At 52.3% G+C, this 27,924-nt stretch overlaps 1 protein-coding gene across 2 annotated transcripts in view; it reads left to right on the forward strand.

Moving 5' to 3' along the window:
• ESRRB (estrogen related receptor beta) overlaps window positions 1–27,924 on the forward strand; it is a 163,401-nt gene that overhangs the window by 99,659 nt on the left and 35,818 nt on the right. For both annotated transcript variants that reach the window (XM_032846249.1, XM_032846248.1), the window contains exon 2: window positions 11,681–12,090. In XM_032846249.1, the coding sequence (XP_032702140.1) occupies window positions 11,681–12,090 (410 nt within the window). The remainder of the gene's footprint in view (window positions 1–11,680; window positions 12,091–27,924) is intronic.

Below are 27,924 nucleotides of genomic sequence, written 5' to 3' on the forward strand. Positions count from 1 at the left end.
ACAGGTATGGGGAGGTTGGTTGCACGGCCAGTAAGTGACAAAGCCAGGGTCCAAACCCAGGGGACCTGAGTGCAGAACCCTAGTGCCTGGGCCCTGAGGTCCAGGCATGGCCATGAACCCTTCCTTCTTGTACGGAATCGGGGTTCTGGCTCTGAAGTCAAGACAAGCTTTTCCCAACCCTGCTTCTTAAAGGTTTTCATACATGACATTGATTTCTGTATTAAAATATATATATATATTTTTTTTTAACAATTTGAAACCCGGTTTCTCAGTTAGTGGGTCTGAGATGTTAACTTCTCTAAGTTCCTTTGAAACGCATTACATGATTTTGGGTTCTTAAAAAAATAGAAACACGGAGTAAGAAAAATCCATGCGTCATTCATAAAGCCTCTAAACTAGGATTAGTGGAATTTGATGGGTGCTGAGGGTGAGGTTGATCCTTTAGGTCCTTTCATTGGGGATTGTTGGACTCGGGTCTCTGGGCTCGATTCCTTGCTCTGACTCTGGTCCTGTCCTGTGGCTCAGGCCCAGGAATATCCCATCCTAAGAGGGTGCAGGGCTTGGGGACCCCTGTCCCACCCAACTCTCAGACCTCCTCGTTCATTTGTTCACTCAGCCAGTGTTTATGGAGCCTGTGTGCCTGGAGTGTTCTAGACAGAGGGAACAGGAGGAAAGAAAGAACAAGGGTCAGAGGCCCCTGCCGTGGGAGCACACTGGTATTGTCCAGAAACAGCCCAGAGCCCTGTGGGGCTCGTCCAGAGTGAACATGGGCAGAGCAGGCAGGGGACATCATCTCTGGTGGTGGGGTCGGACCCTGGGGGCCTTCTGAGTTGCAGCGAGGACTCCTGCTTTCCTGACAGTGGGATGGGAAGCCCCAGGCTGTTTGAGCAGAGGAGTATCATGACTTATGCCCTTTTGCTTTGTAACTCTCTCCGGCACTTCCTGGCCCTGTGACCCCTGCCGGGCGTCCCCGGCTGCAAAAAGGGGGAAATGATAGTACCCATCTCAACAGGTTGTTACGAGGGGCATAACACATGTGGTCCCATGCCCAGCTTGGAGTAAGCCCTTGGCAGGTGCACACCCTTATCCACATTACAGAGGTCAGAAGCCGTGCCAGTTCCCCGCCTGTCCAGCTGAGTTAAGATGTTTCTTTGTCATCTGCCCAGGCTGCCCATTAGCACAAAGACTAAAAAATTGAGTCTGGAAGAGGAATGGGAGCAGGGAGCCCCAAGCTTCCTGTGTCATCCCTGCTGTGCACAAGGCCACATGGGAAGGCCCACTGCCTTGGCCAGGTGGTAGAAGGAAGCCTTGTCCCCCTCTTTGGGTTGGCACACTGCCCCATGGGAACACACGTGGGGAAATGGGACTTAGGCCCAGCAACAGGGTGCACAAACCAGACCCAGGTGTGTGATTACACAAGGAGCAGAGGGGAGGCCAGCAGTGGGAGCCAGGCACCTTTCGTGCTCATTCAGTCTTGGGTTGCATCAACAGAGGCATAGCGTCTTAAGATGAGAAGGGTGTCAGTACAGCTCTGCTCTGTGCCTATCAGAATGTACCTGGAAGGCTGGGCTCCATTCGGATGTTCCTCTTTGTGGGGAGTAAACACAGTAGATGAACCACTCTTCAAGGAGGACAGAGGGTGAGCAGGAGTGACTTCAGGATTAGGGGACATTGAGCCTCATGAGGACAGGGCTTCCCAGGGATCAGGAAGCTGCCTTCAGCAACCTGGAGGGCTGTCATATAGAATGGGGGTGGGGGGGGCGGCGTCAGACTTGTTCTGTAGGTCCTGAGAGAGTTGCATAACTAGAAGTACCAGAGAGAGAAGAAACATCTTGGCTCTTGACACATAACTTTTTTTTTTTTTTTTTTTTTTTTGACAAATAACTTTCTTGAAAAACACACTCCCGAGTGGTTGGAGGATGGGAACAGCTGCTTCCTGAACTAGGGATCTCCTCATCCCTGGGGTCTTTAGCGAAGGCAGGCAGCCAGGAACAGGTCAGAGGCCCTTTGAGGTCCTGACCTCTGGCTGGAAGAGGGCCCTGCCTGTGTCTCCCTGCCTCCCCCTGCCTCCCCCTGCATCCCCTTGCCTCCCCCGCCTCCCTGCTCTGCCTCCAACACAGAGCTTTCCCCGAGTGTCTCCCTCCCTCTCCTCCAGGCTCTGCTTAAATGTCACCTCCTCTGAGAAGCCTTCTTTGGCCGCCCTTTCTGTCACTGCCCCATCCTACCCTCTGTCCCCTTCCCTTGCCCGATCACTAACTGAATGTATACTATTTGGTTGTTTGCTTATTGTGTGTGTTGGGGGCTAACCCTAGCTACTATTATGTACCATCCCACTCTTTCGATGGCTCAACACAGCAGACGTTTCCAGCTTGCCCATAGGACATTTTCGGGAGGGTGTTTGACAGGTAGCCTTTCATGAGGTTATTCCCAGGCCCTGCCTTCTTCCAGTTTCCGGCTCCACCCTGGGGACCCTGGGACCCGCTCCTTGATGCTCTGCCCACCTGGATCCTGTGTGGCCCACCGATGGGGGAAGACAGAGCAGGGGGTGCAGGATGGGGCGTACCATGGGAGATTTTGATGGGCCAGACAGGGAAGCAACCAACATCATTTTACCCACATGCCATTCGCCAGGACCTAGTCAGTGGCTGCGGCTCACCGAAAAGAGGCTGGGAAACGTAGTCTCTCTGTCGTCTAGGAAGAAATGAAATTGCTTTTGGTGAACTCATAGCAATCTCAGCTACGTATGTCTCCTATTTCATTGACTCCACGTCATCATCTACTGTTAAAGGCACCATTATTCTTGGAACCACTAATCAAATTAAACTATAGCTATGCCATCAATTCAAGATACGTTCTGATGGCTAAGAAGTTGAAATATGAAAAGAAGGTGTAGCTTAAAGTCAGTGAAGGATGGCGTCGTCACTCCCTGAGGGCAGGGACCTGTCCACCTTGTGCCCTGATCCATCCCCAGGGCTGGAATCGTGGGCGGGCACACAGTAGAGGTCCCAGGAATAAACACTGAATGACTGAGCGAGGGAGGGAGCTGGTGAATGGGTGAGACGGTTTGTGAATCGCTCTCCGGGTCAAGTATCAGAATGCCCGGCCTGGGTGTCTGTCCTGTCAGGGCGTCAGACGGCGCTGGCTCCCCTGGGCAGAGGTGCTGCTGGGTTTTTGACCAGCTGCCAACAGCAGCTAGGACTCCCCGGACTCTGCCCCTCGCCAGCACCCTTCTCCGCTGCCAGCTTCCATTTTCTTCTCCCTTGCTAAGTGTGACCTTGCTCACTCGCGAGCTGTCCGCCATCCCCCTGCTTCTGCCCCTGGAGAGGCGGCCCGGAACCCACACATCTCAGAGGAGAGACTCGTTGGTCCAGCTCGGGTCAGGGGCACACCCTTGGGTCAATCAGCGGGGCCAGCAGGGTAGAACGTGGGATTCCCACGTGGGCACACGCTCGCTCCAGGTCAGGCCAGTAGGAGACAGAGAGGGCAGGAGTGAGGTGTCAGCTCCCAGGAGCGGGGCTAGTCAGTTTAGACAGTTGGTTCTGGTAGTGCCTGAGTACGGAGCCCCTTTACCTGAAAAGGGGCTTTCTGGGAGGAAGGGCCCGTGGGCAGAGAGGCCTGCAAGTGCACCATCCAGTGGTGGATAAGTAGGCTCCCGGATGGTTGAATGCTGGGAGGAGGAGAGAGTAAGCTGTCTTACTTGTGGTGGGATTGAGCGTTGCAGGGACTCGGAGTGGAAGCCATCTCATGACCCAAATCGGCGTGCTGGAACTTCGGCTGGGATATATTTACTGAGCACGTACTACGTGCCGGGCTCTGTTCTAAGCTCTCTTCGTGTTCACTCGCTAATCCTCAAGAGCACCCTAGGACACGAATACCATAGTGATCGTCCCCATCTTGCAGGTGAAGAAACTGAAGCAGAGAAGGGTTCGATACCCCAGAAGGGACTGAGCTGGAATTCAAACTCAGGCAATCCAGCTCCAACCACTGGGCTCCGTGGCCCAGGACCGTGGCTACTGTGAGGATTATGTGGCATCTGGAAGGCGCCAGATGTGTTCAGTGAGAGTAGGTGGGTGGTTTATACCACAGTTGTGGCTTAATGGAGGGCGAAAATACAGCCATATTCAAGAAGAGTTCAGATAAATTCGCAGATGTCCGACCTCCAGTAGCTCAAGGAAGGAAGGATGCTGGTGGTGTGTTTGGGAGCCTGCACTGAACACGTGATGCTGTCCTTCCTCCAAACCCTCGTTTCGTGGTGTTCAGAGCCCAGAGCTGGCCAGGAGGGACCAAGGAAGGACCAACTCTGGGTCCTGCTGGGGGGTCCTCCACTAAGAGGACTGCGGTGAAGGCTGGCCTTTGGCATCGGTCTGTCCAGACGAGCCCCTGCGTCTAAGTTACCCAGAGCCGCGCTGAGCTGCAGCGGCTGTCCACGGCCGGCCGCAGCTCGGCCAGCGGATGGACCCGTCCAGCTGCCCCAGGACCGTGGCTCCACGTCCCCTTGCCTCCCCCCTGCTTTGGCAGGGCATCTCTCTTCTCATTATGACGGATGCAGCCTGGAAAATCATGGATAAAACGCTCTGATTGAAAGGCACTAATTACCCATCATTATTTTCCACGCCGTAATTTGTGTGGAACGAGATTTCAATCAGTTGTCTGGGACCAGCCCGGTTTTGACTAATCTTTCTAAGACAAGATGCTTAATTACAGATTTTTGCCATAGCCTCACGCAGCGGGAGACAGGCTCTCGCTAAAGGCGGTTTGCTCTTGGGTCGTTTGGCGGTCCCGGGTCCCAGAGGGAGGAAGGAGCGGTGTTAGCCAAGGATCCCCGAGGAGTTAAAATCCAGATAAGGTCCAGACCGTGGTAGTGTCGTGACAGAGGCGGGTGGCAGGTGGGCAGGTGGCTGCCCGAGTCACCACTCACTGTGGCTCTCAACCCCGAGCAGCCCGCAGGGCTCTCCAGTCAGGAACTTCGAGCAAGTCACCGCTCTCGAGGCTTCGGTTCCTCCTCTGCGGGTCACCGGTGTGGGCAGCAGAGTCTCTGGGGACTCACAGTCCCCTGACTCCAGCCGTGCTAGGGCGTCTGTTCAGGAAAACGGGTCTGTTGTTGGAAGACACGCAGATGCCAGATTTCAGTCGCATAGGAGTGATAAAAATACCATTTATTAAAAGAGGTGATTCAGATTACACAGGGGGAAAATAATTTGAATTGAAGAAATATGTGAGTTTAACAAAAAACATGTCGGACCGCATATGTACAGCATGGGATTGATTATAGTCCTTGTTCCTTCCACTTCTCACCATTGGTCACCTCACCCTTCCACCCTTCTCCCTCCCTCCCTCCCTCCCTCCCTTCTTTCCTCCCTCCCTCCTCCCTCCTTCCTTTCCCTTCCTCTTTCCCTCCCTTCCTTCCCTCCCTTCCTTCCTTTCCTTCCCTTCCCTTCCTTCCTTCCTTCCTGCCGCCCTCCCTCCTTCCCTTCCCTCCCTCCTCCTCCCTCCCTTTCCTCCCTTCTTTCCCTTCCTCCCCTCTCTTCCTTCCTCCCTTCCTTCCTTCCCTCCTTCTTTCCTCCCTCCCTCCTCCCTCCTTCCTTCCCTTCCTTCTCTCCTCTCTCCTTTCCTTCCTTCCCTCCTTCTTTCCCTCCCTCCTTCCATCTGTCCCTCCTTCCCTCCCTCTTTCCTGCCTTCTTCCTCTCTCCCTCCCTTCCTCCTTCTTTCCTTCCTCCCTCCCTCCCTCCCTTCCATGTAGTAAGAGCCCACAAATCCGAATCCGTGTTCTAGCAGGAAGCTGGGAGGGCTGTTTAGCCAAACGGTCCTCCCCATCCTATCCCCTGTTAAAGGCTCCCCTGCATTCTTTCTAAAGGAAGTTTAGCTGTGCTGCTTTCAGGTTCCTTAAAGGGCTGGTTCATCACAAATAAAGCCTTGCTGGAGGGTCTGAGGGTCTGTTATAATGAATAGCTTGGTGGCCCCCGGTTAACGAATTAATTATGGAAATGTACATAAGAGTCTCTCAAGTGTTCAGAAACCATTTTTCTTCTGTATAGTGGATTCCCGTTTCGGGCTTATTTATCCTCTTCATTTGCCTAACGAACCACTCTCCCTCCTGGTAAATGGCAAGTCCCTTATGGAAATAGCCTCGGGTCTCTGGGGACTTGGCTGAGGGAAGAGCTTTGCTGGGTTTAACCACAGGTGGCCAGAGGCTGAGTTTTCTGGAAGGGGCTTCCTGGGAGGATCCCAAGAGCTGGCAGCGTCCGACCAGCTTGGGCTACACGCTTTGCCTCCAATAGTTTATGCTCACGCAGAACAGCCGTAGGAAGGAGGTGCTGTGATGGCGCCCATTTTACAGATGGGCACTCTGAAGCCAAGAGAGAGTGACCTCAAAGTCAGAAGCTAGCATGTGGCAGAACTGGGTCATCTGCTGTCAGAGCTCAGGCTTATAACCCCTCAGTGACAGAGCCTCTCCTGTTCTTCCATGTGGGCCCCCGTGTAGATCCAAGGCAGGGCTGGGAGGGTGGCCCCTCTGCGTGCCACCCGGCTTGCTGCATGTGGTGGGGTGGGCTCCACCCGACAGAGGAAAGCAGGCCAGGCCCAGGGCTAATCAGGCCAGTCCAGACCCCTTCCCTCCAAGAGCTTCTGTTCCTCCAGAAGCTTCCCTCCCACTGCCTGCCCACCAGCAGCCATCATTAGGGGCCGGATCCCTGGGAGTCCAGCTTAAAAGATTATAGTTGTCTCTTGCCAGGACCCTGGAATTTCTCCTCCTCCACACGTGTGTGGCAAATAGCTCAACACGTTGAGTTTCATTCAGAATCTCTAAGATTCTGTTGGTCTTAGAGGAAAATCTTCAACCCACTTTGTTGTCCATCAAGGATCCCCCCCGCCCTGCGGTGAGCTCAGGCACCCCTGGAGGCCAGGCCACTCGGGGGCACAGGTCTCCACACCGAGTGCTAAGAGGGCCGGTGGCAGAGAGCTGACTGGGGCGGGAGGGAGGCCAGGCCTAATCAGATGCTGGTGAAATCAAGGCCAGGGCGGCTCTGGCCGTGTTCCTGTTACCCATGGATCACAGGGGCAGGGATGCCTCCAGGGCCTCCAACCACTGGCCACTGCTCTTCCAAAGCCTGCTTCGCTGGGGCCTCTGTCCCCTCCCAAAAAGTCAATAGTCATCGACCCAGTTGGGAACTGGGTCCCAGCCAGCCACAGATGATGGACTCGATGTGACGCCCTCCTCCCCAGAGTGGAGTGTCAGCCACCTTCCCTCATCCCAAGGCTGCGCACGCCCTCCATCCTGCATGCCATCCGCTCCCCGCACCGCCCTTCCCCTCCATCCTCCTGGGCCCCTGCATCCAGGCCCCACCTCTGACATCTTCCCTGATCCCACCTCCAACTCCCCAGCTTTCTCGCTCCTTCCTTGGCTTTAACTCAGCCTACACCCCCAGAAACCATGGGCTCCTGGCCCTTGCCCCCACCATTTCCTCCCACTTCTACCCTTTCTGCTCTGACCCCCTATGTCCAAGACTTGCACCATTCATTGGCCCAACCTTCTGCTCCCGGACCCCCGGCTCTCCCTCTTCCCTCATACATCTCTGTCGGTGATGCCTGTCTCGGGCGGATTTTCCCCCAGGGAACATTCAGCCATGTCTGGAGGTTTGGGTTGTCCTCTCTGGGGGATCTCCCTTTCTCTCCGTCAAATAAATAAAATCTTAAAGAAAAAAAAAGAGTAGACTAGAATTTGGGAAAAACATTTTTACCTTTTGTATTTTCTCTCTCTCCACTTTGATTTGGTGTTTACCGTTAGCACTGAAGGTAGAGGCACCGTATCATTCATTGTCTACTTTGGGGAGGGGGGGGGATCGGTAATTATACTGGGTCAGTGGGTAGAATCAGGATCGCCCAGGGCACACTGCAAAGTGTGGGTTCCATAATTTTATTTTTTAAAAAATTTTTAAAGAAGATTTTATTTATTTATTTCACAGAGAGAGATCACAAGTAGGCAGAGAGGCAGGCAGAGAGAGAGGGAGAAGCAGGCTCCCCACTGAGCAGAGAGCCCAATGCAGGGCTCCATCCCAGGACCCTGGGATCATGACCTGAGCTGAAGGCAGAGGCTTAACCCACTGAGCCACCCAGGCGCCCTGATTCCATAATATTTAAATGCCTTAAATTCCTTCCATTCTTTTCCTTTTTTTGTTGTTTTTAATTTTTTTTTTTTAAGTAACCTCTCACCCTGGCGTGGGGCTTGAACTTAAAACCCCAAGATCAAGAGCTGCGTGCTCCACCAACTGAGCCAGCCAGGTGCCCCCAAGTTCCCTCCATTCTTACCACAGCCCTCCTCATCAGAGACCAACAGTTACTGACATGACAACAAAACATTCCTTCTCTGCCTCCTAAATCCCCCAAGTTCAAGTGGATGGTACCACCTGAAGGTGTACCAGGAGGAACCCCACCCTCACACCCTTCTCTACCCTTTGCAGCCGAACTTCTTCCAAGAACTGTCTCCTCCAGCCACAGCAATGTGGCTTCCATCCCCACCATGCCTTGACACTCCCCTAGTGAAGTCCCCAGCCCCCTGACTGCTCACTGCAGTGGACACTTGCCCCATCTGACTTCCTCTGACCTTGTGACCACCTGTGACCTGCCGCCACTCCCTCCTCATTGCATTTCCAAGACATATGCTCGTTTTTTTTTTTTTTTTTAAGATTTTATTTGTTTATTTGACAGAGAGAGACACAGAGAGAGCGGGAACACAAGCAGGGGGAGTAGGAGAGGGAGAAGCAGGCTTCCCGCAGAGCAGAGGGCCAGACCTGTAGCTCCTGAGCTTGAAAAAACAGGCAGAAGAGTCTGGAAGGAACTTTCAACACAGAAAAGCAGCTGTGCCCTCTGGAGGAAAGTCTTCAGTCTACAAATACAAATGAATGAGCCAGTGAATGCAGCAAGACCAGTGAGGCGCGGCAGGGGAGCCCCTATGAGCCTGGTAGGCCCCCTGGCCCTTTCTGGTGCTCTGCACATACTTTCTAGTGCTCTGCACACACTTTCTGGTGCTCTGCACACTTGTGTGTGTTTAGTGTCTGCCCTTCCTGAGAGAGAACGAGCTTCCTGAGATTGTGGGCTGTGCTTGTTATGACTTTTCTCTGGCCAGCACTTGGCACATAGTGGGTGTCTGAAATAGGCGTTGACTCTCCCTAGAAAAGACAATCCGGGGTGGAGGGGCGTCAAAATAATGGTCACAGGAAAGAGAAGTCTGCAAGAATGAGATCCTCTGCAACCGCCCCCCCCCCCCCCCGCAACACACACGCACACAGCTGGGATGCAGGCAATAAATTTATGGCTGGATTTCCATGCAACTCGGAGGCCTGGGTCATGTTTGCTTCCTTCGGCCCTGGAGTCTCTGAAGATGAGATGATACAAGGCCTATGTGAGGAGGCCAAGTGGGGTGAACGACGTAGCCATTGTGACGTAGTGTTGTGGGGGAGGAGGGGAGACTACTGTAGTTGCTACAATCAGTGCTTACATCAGGTGTATATCCTGGAATCTTGAGTTCTGTCCAGTTTGGGGGAGGGGTGGGGATGGAGGGCTGGGGTCTGGGAGCTGTCTCCCCAGTAGGGCTTGTCACAGGGGGCCTGGAGTATTCCTGTGACCTGCAGAGCCTAAAGCAATGAGCAGCAGGGAATTACAGATGAAGGGCCCCTGGTCGGCTCTCCCTGATTGCCCTGTGTAGGGGTGCTGCGGGGAGGTCCCCCAGAAGTGCACTTGTGCCTACTCAGGCAGATTTTCTGTCTGGATTATGCCCTGCCAGGCTGATGGCCTTTCCTGTGGACATACCAGGGACCTGCCGGTAGATGGGGGGGAAGCAGGAGGCCATATGGAACCCAGGAAGATGACAGGGCACCATCCAGAGCTGTAAAAGGACCCAGAGGAGATCCCTGGCTGGGGCGCCCCCCACTGATGTGAGGGAAACACGGGGCTTGCATGAGAGGCTTGCATGAGAGGCTTGCATGAGGTCTCAGAGGACTTGGGAACATTTGGTTTGGAACAGAAGACGCCTGAGAGCCTGTATCTTCAAACACTACATTCCAGTAGATAAACTTGAGAGTGGGAGCCTTATACCTATCTCTTATCTTTGCATCTGCAGTTCCCAGGGTCTGATTAGAACCGCCTGTGTGCAGTAAGTTCCCTGTCTCTGGGCATGTTCAAATGTAGATGGACGGGACAAGCCCTGGGGACGTGGGCTAACCAGGAAATCATTAGTGGCTTAAGGGATGGCGAGGGCCCCTCCCCATCATGAGATTGCATTTGGTGGGGGTGGGGGTGGGCTTTTCGGGGGGGGGGGGCGGCTACGGGGGAGGAGTGGGCAAAGCAGCCCTTCCCTGGGCGCTGACCAGTCCTTTCCTCCAGGGACTGCTCAGGAAACAGGGGCTCCCTCTGAGTATTATTGGAGGTAGGACTGTGGCTGCTACCCAGGGGACCCAGCAGGGCTGAGACCCTCCCTCCCAGCCAGAGCCCTCTTTCCATTCATGGGGCTGTACTGCTGACCGGTCGGCCCTTTTCCTTCTCCAGGAACTTTCCTTTCACCTGCTCCGTGGGCATAAGCCTTGGGCTCCTCCTTACCTCCACATAGCCAGGCCAGGTCAGAGACACATGGACCCCGAGTCAGCCTCCTGATTCCAGATTCTGGCTGGCCGCGGAGGTCTTGACTATGGGGCCACAGCTGGGTTTCCCTAAACGCCCACCTTCATCACCCTGCTGTGAGCTTTTCTTGCCCTTTTGGAGAAAGGCTCCTCCCCTTGTCCCCCGACCCCAACCCCGACCCTGTGGGAGAGTCACACCTTGCCCATCTTCTCACCCAGCAGGCGTGGGAGGAGGGACTTTTATTTTGGGAAACATTTGACCCTTCACAGTGATCCTGTCGTGGTGGTAATGCTCCCTTGACTCTGGGGGTGAGGCAGGGATGCTGAGAGCTTGAATTGTAGGGTTAAGAAGCCGCTGCGGATGCAGGGAGCTCATGCCGCCTCTCGGAGACCTTGTCTCTGAGGCCCTGTGGGGTGGGAGGCCATCCTGCTGAAGGACTAGGACCAGGGACAGGAGGGAGGGGCCTGGAGCCACCTTCCACACGGCCCCAGGCCAGAGGCAAACCCCAAGGGGCCGCCTTTGTCACCAGCCCTACCTCTTGCCCTGGCCAGGCGCCTTGCTAGGCATCTCCAGTCCCAGTCTCAGGGATGGTGGCCCATGGGGAAAGCTCCCAGCTGGGCTTACTAGAAGCCCCAGTGAGGCTGGGTGAGATGGGTTATCAGGTCCTGCGGCCGCACACCCAGACTTTCACCTGTAGCCACCATGGGGTCTTGTCGTGCAGGGAGGTTGGCCAACTATTTTGTGTGAATTGTGACCGCTCTAAGTCCCCCTGAGGCCAGCAGTGTACAGAGAGCCGGGGTGCCTGGTCTGAGGTTGACTGATCGAAGTTTCCTCTGTGGAGTCAGAAGGTTCTGGGGGGTAAAGCCAGAATCTTGCTCTGGGCCGCGCAGTGTCCTGACCAGTTGACCTTCTGGGTCAGCATTTTTATCTCCCCAAGGCCTGAGCACGGAGCCCCTCCCAGCCACCCCGCCCACTCGGTGCCCGGAGCCCCAAGCTAATTCCTGGGGCGGGTGTCACACCCACCGCACCCTCGTCGGAGCTGACTTGCCCGCGCTCTGTGTGTCCCCAGGCTGCTGAACAGAATGTCTGCGGACGACCGGCACCTGGGCTCCAGCTGCGGCTCCTTCATCAAGACGGAGCCGTCCAGCCCCTCCTCGGGCATCGACGCCCTCAGCCACCACAGCCCCAGTGGCTCGTCCGACGCCAGCGGCGGCTTCGGCCTGGCCCTGGGCGCCCACGCCAATGGTCTGGACTCGCCGCCCATGTTCGCAGGTGCCGGGCTGGGCAGCACCCCGTGTCGCAAGAGCTACGAGGACTGTGCGGGTGGCCTCATGGAGGACTCGGCCATCAAGTGTGAGTACATGCTCAACGCCATCCCCAAGCGCCTGTGCCTCGTGTGCGGGGACATCGCCTCCGGCTATCACTACGGCGTGGCGTCCTGCGAGGCCTGCAAGGCCTTCTTCAAGAGGACCATCCAAGGTGCGTGACGGTGGGGCAGGGCCAGGCGGGAGGGGCGGGGATGCCCTGCTGGCGGGCACGACGGGAAACGGCTGTGGGGGGGGGGTGGCCCACCAGCTGCCGGGTCCGGCTGGGCACGGCGACAGCAGGGGTTCCATAGGGCCTCCCCCCCGCCTCTAAGTTTCCCCTTCGGGATTCCAGGCAAGACTCTGAACCCCAGGACTGTCGTGCAGATGGCAGACATGCCCCTGTGGCACCCCAGAAAACCCAAAGGACATCCACACTAGCGAGCTGGGCGAGCGTCTCTCAGTGGTAGGGGGAACAGCTGTCGAGGGTGTGTCCTTAAAAAGCTGATTTGGGGGGAGAAGACTGTGTTCTTGGCCCTGCCATTCCAGACCCCTAATAGAAGAGTTCCTCATTTTGTTTTTGATCCTTTCCTTTCTTTCTTTCTTTTTTTTGTTTTATTTTGTTTTGCTTTGTTTTAAGAGAAAGAGAGAAAGCAGGGGGGAGGGCCAGAGGGAGAGGGAGAATCTCAAGCAGATTCCCTGCTGAGCACAGAGCTCGACCTGGAGCCAGATGACGACCTGAGCGGAAATCGAGAGCCCCTACCTTAACCGACTGAGCCTCCCAGGCACCCCTGTTTTGATCTTTTTTAATTGCGCAAGCGAGACACGATTTTCTTAATTGGGAGAGTCAGGCCACCAGAGCAAGGGAAACCCACTCACCCTGTCTGATCCCAGCGTGGCCTGTCTTTGAGGGCTTTTTACGTGCACAGGTGTTATCAGCTGATTCATGTTCTGATGGCCAGGAGGGTGGCTGTCTCTCTCACAGGGTCCATGAGTGATTTATTCCTATGAACGTGTGCAGGATCCCTGGTGGGTGCTCTCTGTAAAGTCATCCCAAGGGAAACGGGGGCTACTGATGGGTCCACCCTCACAGAGCTATTGCCAAGTTCACGGCACAGGGGCTAGCCCAGAGGAACAGCCTGTGCGAGGTAGGCAGACTCTTAAAGCAGCCGGTCATGGGTAGAGCACTCACGCCTTTCATTCGTTAACTTTCCCTTGAGCACCTACTAAGCGCCAGCCCTTGTCCTAGGTGCTGTGGATAGAGTAGACAAAAGCCCTCCTTGTGCACGTAACTGAGGTGAGCTAATGCCATTTCACTGGGATGGAATTCGTAACCAACTGGACAAAACCCAGGGGGCACCTGTCCTGCCCTCCTGGTCCCGCCTGGCTATCCTGAGGAGGGTGTCCTCCCTCCCCCACATCCCCATTTCACTTTTGAAAGAGTCAGGTTGAGCTTTCCTGGGATGACTTGGCCGTTTATTCATTCCACTATTTGTTGAAATTTCTTGTGATGATGTATTTATTAAATCAGTGGAGGCCCTTTGGGATGGGTCACATTTCCAGTTCTACCTATTAGTGGAGACGTTGGGATGTAGACTCTCCGCCTAGGTCCCTGGGTCAGACCGCTCTGTCCATTACTCACGCTGAATGCCCCTGGGCCTGCTGCCTCAGTTTCTCCTCGGGCTCCTGTCCTCCTCAGGTGAGATACGGTCTTTCCTTCCTCCCGTAGAGATGTTAAAAGAAGTGAATCAGTATGTACAAAGCACTTTGACTCTTGCCCAGCAGCTTGTAAGTGTGAAATAAACGCTTCCAAGTATTATTTTCACTTTCGCGATACCACTTAGGACATACTCCTAAGACAACAGATCTACAATTTATCTTACCGAGCTGGCTTTTGTAATGACATCTATTGTAATTATTTTGATTTAGGATTTAAATTATTTTAACTATAGGTAATAGTTTTTCAATGAACCCTCAAAAAAATATGGTAAAAGTTCAATCATTGCAAAAGAGTAAAGCAATAAAAAGTATGTTTTCCTAAAGCCCCAGACTCTGGTTCCTCGTACGTTCCCCAGAAGGAGCTGTGACCTACAGTGCTTTCAGCAAATATTTACTGAGTGTGTTACGTCAGGTGCTGTGCTCGCCTCCAGCGCTGTGAATGAACGCATCCCCGTCCCTGCCAGCTTCAGACCCTTGAGACTGGGAGGAGGCCCTGGAAATTCTATTGGAAAAGCACTGTGTGGTCATTCTGAGTCTCCTGCCTCCTCCAGGGTTGAAAACCTCCGGTCTGATAGCCAGTCAGTATCACTGGATATTTGACAACCAGATGTTTACATTTTCCTCCCCCATCAGGAGGTGGTCTCAGTAAGATGGCCATTATTTGGGATTCTTTGAGGTCAGTTGAAAAATTGCTTTTTTTTAATGAGACAATCCTGTTTTCTTCACTCCGTATTGCTCCTAAATGAGTGGAAGAGGTTCTGGATCACATTTTCTGAACGTAGAGGCGGGTGTAGCCTCAGCAGAGGCCTGGGTGCTGAGAATGTCAAGAGCCCACATAGGAAGGATTTGTAAATAGTCTTAATCATTTGTTCCACGAAGAGGATAGTGATCTTTTTCCCAGAAGTCAGAGGACAAACAGCGGCATTTAGTACTGTCAGGACTGAACTGCTCTTGCCTCCTTTCTTTGTCCCAAGTCCTGGGTCTTCTGAAGCAGGAAGAGGTTTCTGTCTAGAACAGGGAAGAAGTACCCTGTAAAGCTGATGGCCTCTTCGGGTGATTTTTATTAACTCTTTGGTTTTAGTCTAACATTGATTTCGGCTTTGTTGTTTTGGGATGTGATGGCTATAGAAAATCTGGGAACATGGAGAGGAGAATGGGACCTACTGAATGACCTCAGGGACAAGCGGGAACTGTGTGCGTGCTCTGAGTGAGGAACGGGCTGGAAGCAAGAGAAAGAGACATGGCACCTGGCCTCGAGACACTGCAGTCTGATGTTTAGAGCACGTGAATCTGTAGGCCTGGCCTTGGGCTCCAAGCCAGTTTATGGTCCCCTAAGTACCTACCCCATTTAAGGAGGATATTCAGGCCATTAAAAAAAAAAAAAGTCTGATCACTTGGACTGAGGGCCTTCCATCACGGAATGATCCATTCACGAATTTATGTGGATGCTTGGAAGCTCTCAGGCTAATGCTAGCTCATTTTCCACCTCCCTCCTTAGAACACTCCAGTCCCTTAGTGCTTATCCCAATATGGGAAGAAGTTTATAGAAACAAGGATGTCATGGTAGACTTAAGGAAAAAATTCTCAGGTGCCTATTTCTTATCTTTCCTTCCTGCCCTTTGTTCTTTTTTCTTTTTTTCTTTAGATTTTATTTTTAAGTAATTAATCTTGACACCCAAAGTGGGGTTTGAACCTACAGCCCCAAGGTCACTAGTCGCAAGCTCCACTGACAGAGCCCACCAGGCATTTCTGTAAGTACTTATTGAGGGCTCGGGTGCTGTGCTCAGGCAGGAGTGGGCAGGGCCTGGAGAGATGGGCTCAGCACAGCCTCCAGGCTGAAGCCTCTTTTGTCAGTCAAGTTGGATTAGGACGCTGCCCCACCTGTTCATTTACATAGAGTCTGGGGGCTTTGGTGGGGCAACCTCTGGCTTGAGTAGTTTCCATGGAGTCCTTCCGGCTCCAAAACCTAGAACATTTTACTGTCTGGCCCTTTATGGAAACAGTTTGCACTCCCCTGCGTGACAGCACTGAACAGGGTGGGCACAGCCCTCTGCCCTCATGGGGCTTGGAGTCAACGGGGTAGTGCCTGGTCTGCCCCATTCTCTGCCCCATTCTCTGCCCCATTCTCTGCCAAAAGGGCGTTTGTGGTCAGTGCTGGGATGTGATGATGACACCCTGAACAGATGAACCTAGCCACAAAAGAAGGCAGCTTCCTGAAGGGACACCGAGGCTCCCCGGCAAAGGAGATAATTGTCAGCCTGATTGAATTTACTAGCATATCTAAAGAAAAAAAAAATGTGCTCTCAAAGAGGATTGATCAGCCCCAGAAGCACAGAAAAAAAGAAGGCAGACTTTGGCCAAGGCACCACTCCACTCCTAGGAGTCAGCCTGGGAATGGACTGATGTCATGATTAACATCTTTCTGATCCGGATCTAGTTCCCCTGTAGGTCTTCTGCTTGGAGTGAACTTGCTGGTTAAGCACACCAGTTCCTCCCTGTACTTGAATGTGCATCCCTGGGCTTATACATCAGGTTTTGGAATTTGGGCAATGGGAGTGTGCCCCTGAGAGGTGGCCCCTCTCTGGATGATGATACTGACCTCACAGTAAGGAAAACCTCTGTGATGAGTGCCAGGGTAATGAGGTGGCCTTTGGGGGAGTCTCCTGGGGGACTGTTCCAAGCTGGATCCCCAAACCTCGAGAAATTAGACGATGCCACTGGACCTGCCCACTCTCCCCTGCATCTGTGGTGCCTTCTGTCACTGATTGCCTGCTTATAGATGCTGCTGGCGAAGGCTGGGAGAGGTCACCCACTGGGGCTCTCACCTCCTCCCCACTTCCTAGGGACCCTCCTACCCACTATCTCCTCTCTTTTATCTTCTCACTTTCTAGTCTCTTCCTGCCATCTGCATTTAAATACCTGTAGTATCTCCGGTCTAAAATGAAGAAAACAAAACGGCATCCCCATCCTCTAACGCTTCAGCCTCCAGCCGTCATTACCTTCATCTGCGTTCTTGACCCACCATGTGTGCCCAGTACATCCTGCCCCATGTTCCAGTTGCCTCCGGAGTTAGATGAGTCCCACTTCCAAAGCTCATGCATCAGCCTCCCTGTCATGCTCCAGTGCCTTTGGCACCTAGAGAAATCTCCACTTGGGTGTCCCAGAAGCCCCCCAGATGCAACGAGTCCTAAGCAGAAGCTGTGTCTCTGCTCAGGTGTTCTTGTGCTCCAGTCACTGCCCCTTCCCCAGCATGCAGGCCAGAAGTGGGTTTTACCTTTTTTAAAAAATTTTTAAAGATTTTATTTGTTCGTTTGACTGAGATCTCAAGTAGGCAGAGAGGCAGGCAGAGAGGGAGGGGAAAACAGCTCCCTTCTGAGCAGAGAGCCCCATATGGGGCTCGATCCCAGGACCCTGGGATCATGACCTGAGTCGAAGGCAGAGGCTTAACCCACTGAGTCACCCACGTGCCTCGTGGGTCTTACCCTTAACTCTGCTTCTGGCCCCCATCCCAGTGGAGTCTCCTTCCTTCGTGTCCCCCTCCATTTGCCCCGGTCCATTCCAGGCAGCCACTGACCACTGACCACGGTAATTTCTAGTCCGGTTTCCCGGCTGCCAGGCTCAGCCCTTCCCAGTCTGCTTTTTTTTAGTGCTGCTAGGGAGACGGTTCTGAACACACATGTGAACATGGCACTGTGCTGTCTTGCTTGTGGGTGAATGGCAGCTCCAGAACGTGACTGAGGATGTCCTCTGGGATTGCCCCATGCTGACCCGGTTGCCTCAGCCCCGGCCACTTTCCCTTGCAGGCTGTGGGCCAGCCTGACTGCTCTATTTTCCAGTCCCCGGAACTGGTTGCACGCCATCGGTTTTTACGCGTCACACGTATTTGTCCCTTTATTCTGCCTCCCCCAACCACTAGCCCCTACTTTCGTCCCTTAGGTGTCCAGTTAATTGGCATTTCCTCCAGGAAGTCTGCTCCCCCTTCCTCCGCTCATTTGGCATAGGGCGCACCCCTCCCGGGCAGGAATAGGGTTGTATTTACTTTGATTTTTGCTGAACCCCACATCCTCCAGCAGTGCCTGGTGCCTAGAAAGTTCTCCATGCATAGAAGGTGATCCCCGCAGTGATCCCCCCTTTCCCAGTGAGGACGAACCAGAGAAGTCTGGCCAATTTGCATGCACAAACTTGCAGGGATCTGGATAAACTAGGCCAAGGTCTACTTAAAACAATGTGTTAATTTTAGTTCTACTCGTATATTGAGAATCACATTTTGTAAAACACTGTTTTTTTTTCGAAAACTTTTCTTCTCACATTTCGTGAAGCAGCATTTATCAAACTTTTTTAAAGATTTTATTTATTTACTTAACAGACAGAGATCATAAGTAGGCAGAGAGGCAGTCCGAGAGAGGAGGAAGCAGGCTCCCTGCTGAGCAGAGAGCCGGATGCGGGGCTCCATCCCAGGACTCTGGGATCATGACCTGAGCCTAAGGCAGAGGCCAAACTTCTCACACGGACCTTTGACTAAAGTGCTTTTGCCTTTTCTAGGGACTTCTTGGGTCATTTAACCCAGTTTTTTAGAGCACACTGTCTTTCCTTCCGTCTTGCTTACTTGAAATTTTATGAGCAGTTAGGGGCTTCTGTCCCTGAAAATTTCACTTTGAGCTTGGTCCGGTTCCCAGACCATTAGGACAGCTGCTTTTTTGTGTGTCGATTTACAGTCCTGATTTCCACGACATTTTGGGTGCCCTGATGGCTTTTGGCACTCAGCATTTGCAACCGTGAGGTTCTGTTCCTAGGAAGAACCACATTTGGGTGACATTTCTTTATTCCCTTGTTACTGATTCAGTGGGATGGATGACTGGCACTGGTTGAGGTCTCCTTGGGGCCGTAGGGCCGTTCTGATGGTGGGTCAGTCTAAAGTGATGGTCACGGCCCCTCTGTTAGATGTCACAAAGGCTCGGATAATAAAGAGTTTCTTTTCTAAGGACAGCGTTTGTTGGCGGGGAGACATGCCAACATGTAAGGGGAAATGCCTTACATTTGAGCTTGTCAAGTATTTACTCAGTTCTGTGTTGACTGTTGTCGGAGTCCCAGCCACTGTGCTGGGAGCTGGGGGCGGAGCAGGGCCCCGAGCCTGGGGGGTTGCCAGCTGGGGGGGTGGGGGAAGGGCAGTCAACGTGATAGCTCGTAAAGATTCGTCATGACACCCTCGAGACAAGTGCTGGGCACCAGCAGGACCAGTGATGAGAGCAGAGCGAGTGGGCAGAAAGGGTCTGATTTAGACAGGGGATTTGGAAGGGCCCTGCTGAGGAGATGACCGTCAAGGTAAGGCAAAGCTCGTGAAGAGTCCTGGGGCCAGCCCTGGAGGCAGAGGAAACAGCAACTGGTCTCAGGACCAGAAAAAGGGCCAGGGTGTCTGGTGGGAGGGAGGCCGAGGGAAGATCTGGAGGATGAGGGGCATGGGGCGTGCTGGGCTTGGACTTTGTCCTAGGCGGAGTGGAAGCTATTGATGAATACATAGCTGTGGGAAAGGTGAAGCTACCCTGTACCCCTTTCCTACATCCCCAGGGCATGTGGCCAACTTAGCAGGTCACTAGAGGCCCTTGGAGCAGCTCCTGGGTCTGTGACTTAAGATGAGGAAAGCAAGAAAGAAGCTCTGGCAGGCTCCACTTCTGTTCACTGGGGGCCCAGATGCAGGCTTAGAAGGAAACTCCCCCAGGAAGGGGGCAGGGAGATGATTGATGGGTTATCCTGGCTTGGACCGCCTCCAGGCCTTTTGTCCTGCAGAATGAAGCTGGGGATCACATGGGACACAAGCTAAAGGGGCTGCAGAGACAGAGGTAGCAGTGAGTGGGAGTCAGGAGTGGGTTGCTATCCCCAGCCCTGCCCCTGACCAGCCAGCTGACCTTGGGCAGGGATTGGGTCCTCTGGTCTCTGTTTCCTCATCTGTACACGAAGAGTCCAGAACCGGGGCACCTGGGTGGCTCAGTGGGTTAAGCCTCTGCCTTCAGCTCAGGTCATGATCCCAGAGTCCTGGGATGGAGCTCGGCATCCATCCTGGCTCTCTGCTCAGCGGGGAGCCCGCTTCCCTTCCTCTCTGCCTGCCTCTCTGCCTACTTGTGATCTCTGTCTGTCAAATAAAAAAAAAAAAATCTTTAAAGAGTCCAGAACCCTGCGGATGATGTGTGGTGTGCACTGAGAGGAAAAACAAATCACAGTTCTTCTTTGCAGAGACACGGCCAGGGTACAAGTCAGGTGAGACAGCCCAGTCAGAGCAGGGATGGTATCTGGAAGGCTGTGCAAGCCGGAGTGACAGGTGAACACGCCTGGCAGAAAGACATGGGAGGAGTGGGGCCCAGGGAGGGCTTAGGGAGGTGGGCCTCCGTGACAGAGGACAGACGGGGAAGGCAGCACGAGGCTGGATATCACAGGGCTTCCTGGGCTTTGTGAAGGAGTATAGTGTTCAGGGGTGGTCTCACCTGGCTTAGAACCCCAATTTAACAACTCCTTCCTTGGTCAACTTGGTCAAGTTACTTAAGTTTCTCTGGGCCTTAATTTCCCTGTCAAGGAAATGGGATTAAGGGGGCTGATAAATGGTTTGTGCCACTGGAATGTCCTTGCAGAGTGCAGAAATCAAACGACACCTGCGTGTCAAGTCTTCTGCTCGGTGTCTGGCGTATGAGAGTCCTTAAGTCCATTTTGTTTGTGCTGCTCCTGCTCAGCTACCGGAAGCCACTGAAGGGATTTTAGAGCAGGGGATTAATCCCATCTCCTTTTGGCGAGGGAATTCTGGCAAGATGATTCGGGGAAAGATGGGCGAAGTAGGAGAGCCTACTGCCTAGGGGCAGGCGGTCCGGTCAGGAGGTGATTTTCATAGTTCATTTAACAGATCCGTGTAAGCACGCTACTGGGGGCATCCAAGCCAGCAGGGGCAGGAGGGGTAAAAGGAGAGGTTAGGCCAGAGAAACTTTTGGAAGTGGATTCAGTATAAAGAGAAGAGTGGCTGGATTGAGACTGACCCTTGGGTTTTAATTTTACGCTGCTGTTGGGGGCAGGGAAACCTAGAAAGAATTTTCCCGGCGGAAGAAGGGCCAGCTGGGGGGTCAGGGTCATGGACAAAGTTTGGGACGTGTTGAGTTGACCAGTTCACTCTTACCCTGGAAGAGTTGGAAATTGGGGCCTAGAGCTCAAGAGTGGAATTTGTGTAGGAGGTTAATGAGATATTCTAGTGGTTCTCAAAAGAATGGTCCCGAGACTAGAAGCACCTGGGAACTTGTTGGAAATGCAAATTTCTAGCCCCACCCAGGCCTCTAATCTGAGTCTGGGGGTAGGGCCCAGCCTTCTTATGTAATATGCCCTCCAGGAGAGCTTCTAGAGAAAGCCCTTCTGAAGGAGAGGGGCAGAGGGTGGGGGGTAGCACGAAGGAGCTGGTGAGAGGAAGGGGAGACTGAGCCTTGGAAGGAGACTGGGAAGCCCCATCTTGCCCAGTTGTAACACCAGTTTCCCGATTTAACTTCTCTGAGTCGGTCACAATCCTAGGCTGGTCATTACCCCTCCCCCACATGCATATCAGAACTTGCGGAAAGGGGCCAGCGACCTGGGAGGAACCCCCGTGCCCAAGACAGTGGACATTCTTCAGCTCCCTTATTAGCCAAGAGGACGATTCTGTAGAAGAGCACCAAAACAATGACTTGGATCAAAAATGATTCAGGAGAGTCCCACTCGGAGAAGTTTAGTGACACCTTTAATTTGTTTTTTTCTCTTCCCCGTGTATGCACAGGAATACTGTATGATCAAACCGCTATCTCAGTAAAGCTCAAAGAGATCTCACAAGAAAAAAAAATGAAAATGCTAGTGGCAAGGGAGCATAGTCAGTCTGGTGGGAAGATTTCCCTTTTTTCTTGATGCTACACAAAATAATGGTGCGGTCTTACCGTCAGAAGCACCGTAGAGTCAGCTCGATGAAAAGAGAAGTGATAGGAGACCTTGCGCGAGTCCCTGAAGGGGGAGGGGAGGGAAGATAAAATCAAACGGGGGTTTAAGAACTAGATGTCCTCTGCTTCGGGAAAGATTGGGGACGGGATACCTGCAGCATTTGCTGAGTTCTAAGGTTTTCTATGTAGATGTTCTTGGCTTTCAATTTGTTTGCTTTCTTCCCCCCCCAAGATACTTTTTTTTTTTTTTTAACAGAGGGAGCAGGGGAGGAGCAGAGGGAGAAGCAGACTCTCTGCTGAGAAGGCCCCCCGCCCCCCACACACACAATGGGAGGGCTTGATCCCAGGACCCTGGGATTGTGACCTTAACTGAAGGCGGATGCTTAGCAGACTGAGTGGTAGGAGAGGCTTGGAGGTTCTGTGGGGTTTTGCCGAGTGTACAGACTGTGGGCCCAGGTTGGGGAGATTAGGATGGACAGGTCAGAGGCAATTTGATGATAAAGAGTTGGTTAGGCTTTACCTTGGAGGTTAGATTTCATTCTTTACATAATAAGGAGCAGTTGGGCAATTTTTTGAGTTTAATTCTTAAGTTAATTTATAACTTTATTAAAATAATGTATGTGTATAGTTTTTAAAAGTACAATAGAAGTGTCAGTCCCCTAATAGTCCCTGGCCCTTCACATTCTCTTTCCTCCCCTTGGGATCCTGAGTTAGCCCTCCAAGAAGAACTTCCTCCTGGCATTTATTGTTGTAGTTACTAATAGGATTTTACACTATGTTTACTGAGTTGGAAGTTTTGGCATTATTTCTTGACTCCCTATTACGGACACTAAGAATTAGTTCCAGTTATACAGCCCATTACACACACACACACACACACACATTTCCCATCTTTCCATTGTCGGAATATGGTTGCATCACAGCTCTCTGTTCAGTTGCTGACTGCTAGTTCCTTCTCCAATTGTCCTTGACTCTTCTCCTGGGTTGGATCCCCTGTTTTCTGGATCCAAAGGCACAGGGGAGGTAAAATTGTCAACGTCTTGGAATTGTGGAAATGTCTTTACTCATTCCTTCAGCCGACACATGAGATGTGTATCTTGGCTTGGTAGAAAATTCTGGCTGGAAGTGACCCATCCCCCGCCCCATGACACCATTGTTGGTTTTCTTGGTTTCGCATACTGCCTGCAAGAAGCTTGAGTCGTCCTTTAGAGACTGGATATTGAGACCTCACTGCTGCACACACAGTTCTGGGTGCTGGGGAAGCCTCCGTGAACAAAGCAGAGAAGAAACAAGAGACGTAAATGTGAAGTCGGGCCATGAGTGCTGAGAAGAGAAAGTGGCAGTGCCCGCGAGGGCGGTGTGTGTGGCTTGGGGCTTTTTTCCCTTGTGGGTTCAGATACGGTGACTGATCTTACTCTCCATCTCCTGTTTTTGACTTGTTTTTTTACTCTCCCTGAAAAATTTTAGAATCTTTTCTTTCTTTGATTTCTCGGATTGAAATTTTATGATTAAAGTCTGTGTAGTGTATTGCAGTTCTTTTTATTATTTATCTATTTTCGTATTTTTGTTTTGTGGTAATTAAAGAGGCACATGCAGTTGTAAGAAATAGTCCGGAAGGGGCGCCTGGGTGGCTCATTGCGTTAAAGCCTCTGCCTTCGGCTCAGGTCAGGATCTCAGGGTCCTGGGATCGAGTCCCACATGGGTCTCTCTGCTCAGCAGGGAGCCTGCTTCCTCCTCTGTCTCTACCTGTGATCTCTGTCTAATAAATAAATAAAATCTTTAAAAAAAAAAGTCTGGGGGGGGGAAGAAATAGTCTAGAGAGATCCCGTAAACCTTTCACCCAGTTCCCCCTAAAGATAACATCTTACTCAGATTTTACCAGTTGTACACACACTGTGTGTGTTTAGTTCTTTGCAATTCTATGCAATTTTATCTCCATGGACTCCTCTGACAGTCACCACCATCAGATAGAGAAAATCAGATAGGGAAGGGCTATAACCACCTCCCTCTTTCTCCCCTCCCTGACCTGGGGCAGGTACTAATTTGTTCTCCACCTCTACAGTTCTATCCCCATCTTTTTTCATTCATTCTTCTGGACTTTTACTTTCTTTCTGGAAACTCCTACCTACTCTTTAGGTCTTGGAAATTTCCACCACCCTCTCCTCCCTCTCTCCTTTGATTTCTGCCTTTGTGAGAACTTCCCCTTCAGGCTTTTCTCTCTTGAAAAGTTCTGATGATTTGATTCTGAGCTTCTAGGATCAGCTAGGTGTCTAATTCTAACATCTTTTCTAGCCTGTTCCCGATTGCTTGGGTTTTAGTTCTGTTATAGAGTAGTTCCTCAGCTCTTCTGAATTTTTCATGGCATTCATATTTTTAATTTCTGTGAACTCCATTTTATACTTTTTTTTTTTTTTTTACCCTTTATCGCATGCTGTTCTTGTTTCGCGAATGCAGTGTTGTTTTTTTTCTTCTCAAGTTGATAGTACGCTGATTATTGCTTTGTGAGCCTGTTTCTACTGACTACTTTGTCCTGGTTTCTTCCCACGTATTTTTCCCTCATTTATTTGTTTTGGTTGGTCTTTCATATTTGAAGTCTTCTTTATGAATGTATTGGTAATCCTTGGCTGTCTGTCTGTCTGTCTTAAATGCAAAGAGGGATAAACAGGAGAGAAGGAGCTTTCCCTTGGTTTATCTTTATTTGCCTGTCTTCTCTCTTATGCTGTGCAATCTCCCAGGGGAAGAGCCCTATAAATTCCTACCTTTGGGTGAGCGATAGAGTATATAATAGACTGCTAAATTCTGGGAGTAGGCCTGCAGGTGGGCTGGGTGGTCTCACGCTCCAGTCATCCTGTTTTCAGCCCTTTTTGCCCATGGTCGAGTCTGAGTATCTTAAATCTAGAACTTGACTTTCTCATATTCCCCAGGGATTAAGCTGGCTTCTCTGCGGGGGGTTGTGGACCACTCCTTGGTGGCCACAACCCTACCAAGTACTTGGTAGCTAAGTACTCCCTAAATACAGATTAGCAAATTCCCCTGTTTCTGGCCTTTACACTCCATTAAATCTTCTGTATCTTGAGTCCTCAATGCCCGAGGCTTTCTGAGGTTCTGCAGTACAAATGCTTTGTCAGCTAGATCTCCTTCTTTGGCTACTTTAGTTTTTTAGGGTGGGTTGGTTGGTTGGTTGGTTGGTTTTTGTTTTGTGTTGTTTTTTTTGAAAGAGAGAGTACCTGGGGGGTTGAGAGGGAGAGACAGAGAATCTCAAGCAGGCTCAGCACAGAGCCTGACTCAGGGGTTCAACGCCATAACCCCAAGATCATGACCCAAGCCAAAATCAAGAATTGGACACAACCAACTCCACCAGGCTCCCCTAGCTACCCCCTGGTTTTTTCGCTTTGTCCATTTTTCTGCGGCAGTTCTCACTCCCATGCTGCCATTCAGCGTGCCAGGATGGAGGAGTTTTGCACAGAAAAGTTGTTAACGTTGCTCCAGGGGCGGTGTGGGGGGTAAATTGGAATGGGACCTGGAGAGAAAGGCGAGTGCATGGACCTGAGGTAAGAGGTGATGAGCGTGGGTACTTGCTGTGGGCGGAGGGGAGGGAGGGATGTGACATGAATCGAGTACGATGAGAAGGACCTTAGGACTGAAGGAGGGGGAAGAACCCAGGCTGCCTCAATTTTTGACCTAGACAATGTGGCGGCTTAGTGATCCTTGCTGTGGCCCCAGTGAGAGGAGCAGACCAGGTGCGCATGGGTTCCGTTGAGGAAGTGTGAGGAACCCGAGGGACTGAGTGAAAATAGCCAGGAGGTAGAGGGAGGCACTGGCGGGGTCTCTTGCTGCTGATCCTTACCCAGTATGTCAGTGGGAGCCAGTGGCGGGAATGAGATCAGCCAGCCAGCGGGGAAGGAGGAGGGGAAGGGTATGTTGAGGAGGACAGTGGGCCGCACAGAGAAGAGAAAGAGAGTCTGTGTAGAGAGAGAAATAGGGGGGTTTAACCAGGTGACTGCCATCCCAGCTCTTCCAAGCAGTGACCTAAAATGGGGGTCGTTCAGGCTCTGATGTTAGCCAGAAGCCTCTGAGACATGCGTCCCCCAGGAGCCCTATCTGAGCTCTGCAGCACCACTTCGGAGTCCTGAGAAAGGACTGCCCGCTGCCTGCAGCTGCTCAGGGACAGCTGATGGGGATGCCCTCAGGGTTTCCTTCTGGGGCCCAGGATCAAAGAGAGCTGATGGTGGGGATTTCCCCTCTGCCTTGAGGTCAGAGGTGCTGCGGAAGTCCAGGCCGGGTTCCAGGCATTCCTGCCTCCCCTCCACACCACAGGTGCAGGCACTCCAACTCTGAGGTCATTACGGGTCTTGAGGTTCTTGAACGTCAGAACGGGTGGCTAGCCTCCTGTCTGGCACCTCGGAAAGACTTAGCCCGGAGTCTTCTGCTGAATTCACAGTGGCAGCCCTGCTTGCATTGAAAGCAAGCACAGTGGCCTTGGTTCCTTGTTTGCCCACATGTTTACCTCACTAAGCCCTTTACGTGCGTTCTGTCCCTGTATCACACAGCTTTAGAAGGGGGCAATGTGCTGTGCCCATTTTACAGATGAGGAAAGGGGCCCAGAGAAGTTCGGTGAATTGCCTGATGTAGTGTCTGCCTGTGTCTATGCTGGGCACACTCAGGTGTTAGAACTCCGGATTTATGCCAGCCACTGACTGTGTCCTTGTCCTCTGAGAGCCCACCTCCAAGACTGCTCCGCTTCAGCTGCTGCTGCTGGTGTGTGTTTGGGTGTGTGTGTCCCCGTACGTACCACAGAGGCCCCTCCCTGCTCCCCGAGCGCTCCTACACTGCCCTCCAGAGACCACAGGAATTCTGATGAATTAATCTCATCACTTTATCGAGGAGGCACTTACAGAAATTACAAGGCAAGGCCACCAGACTGGCTTTGCTGGCAGCCAGCCGCTGGGGCCATAAAGCAAATTGAAAGGGACAAAAATAAATAAATAAAATTAAAACTCTCTCTCTCTCTCTCTCTCTCTCTCTCTCACACACACACACACCCGGGGTGGAGACCGTTGCTCAGGTTCTTGTTGTGAACGCTCAGTCCTCTTGTCCTGGGAGAGCACCGGTGCCAAATCAACAGACTTTTATCGACCCCCTGCTGGAGCGACAATCCTGCCAAACCTGGGACCCATCCTCCTTCCAGGGCTGACAGGCTGGCTGTGCCGCCGAGACCAGGGGAGGTGAAGGGCCCCGAGAGCTCCCTGCACAGTGGTCCGGAGCAAGACTCGAGCCAGACCATCTGGGTTCAAGTCCTCGCTCTGCCTCATGCTGGACTCTGCTCACCTCTCTCAGCTATAAGATGGAGGGAAAAAGGCGTTCACCTCCAGAGTTGTCGGGAAAAGGAAAAGCAGAGCCGTGGCTGCTCCACGAGGAGCCCTTGTCCACATGGGTGGAGGCACCTGGAGTCCCACAGGCGAGAGGGAGAAGCAGCAGCTACTTAAGTGGGTCCTGGAGGTGTAGGCCACCAGGTGAGGTGGCGGAGGGAGTTCACTGGGATTGTTCTGGGCCACTGGAACAAAGGCGGCCTGGAAGCCTCGGTCCTCACTGAGTTCCAGGAATTGCTCAGTCGAGGCGTGGGGTGGGAAGGCGGCCGGAGCCCAGTTCTACAGAGCCTTCCTTCCAAGCCAAGATAGACTTGGATGAATTAGTTTATATCTGTTCCTCCTGTTTATCTTTTCAACTCTGTGCTTATGGGAGTACTGAATCTCGTTGCTAAGAAGTCACAAAAGACAGTGTGAACTACGACATTGGATAAAAGAGGGGAGGGGCGAGCAGCATCTTTATCCCTTCCCCCTCCTGGCCTCTCCCACCCTCCAGCACAGAGCGTGACTTCTAGTCTCCTCTCCCCCACCGGAAGAGGGAGGGAGGAAGATGATATGGTGAGGCCTAGAATTCACAGGGGCATGGGGAGAGACTAAGTGATAGAGATCTAAGGTGCCCCAGGCAAATGGGCAGCTTCCTCACCAATACGGAAGGGGCTAAGCTTACTGACTAAGCTCTTGTGAGCACTGACCTTGCACTTGGGGTTCAACAATTTTACTACTTGAGAGCACTTTGTTGGGGGTAGAAATTGATTCCTACCGGCTCTCAGAAAATCCAACAGTCAGTGTTTTCCATCTGCCACATGGGGAAGCTGAGGCACAGGGACACTAGAAGGCAGCCCCCTCCCTGACTTCTCCAGACCACTTCGGCTACTGGGTCGGCAGCAGGGTGGGGCCTCTCTGGTCTCCCCAAGCTTCCCGTAGGGTGCAAGGGTGGCGCAGGCACTCTGTGGCCTTGAGTAACTCATTTCGGCTCCCTCGGTCTCAGGTTTG

This window comes from Lontra canadensis, unplaced genomic scaffold (assembly GCF_010015895.1).
Source record: "Lontra canadensis isolate GAN:19392208 unplaced genomic scaffold, GSC_riverotter_1.0 scaffold173, whole genome shotgun sequence".
Classification (NCBI taxonomy): domain Eukaryota; kingdom Metazoa; phylum Chordata; class Mammalia; order Carnivora; family Mustelidae; genus Lontra; species Lontra canadensis.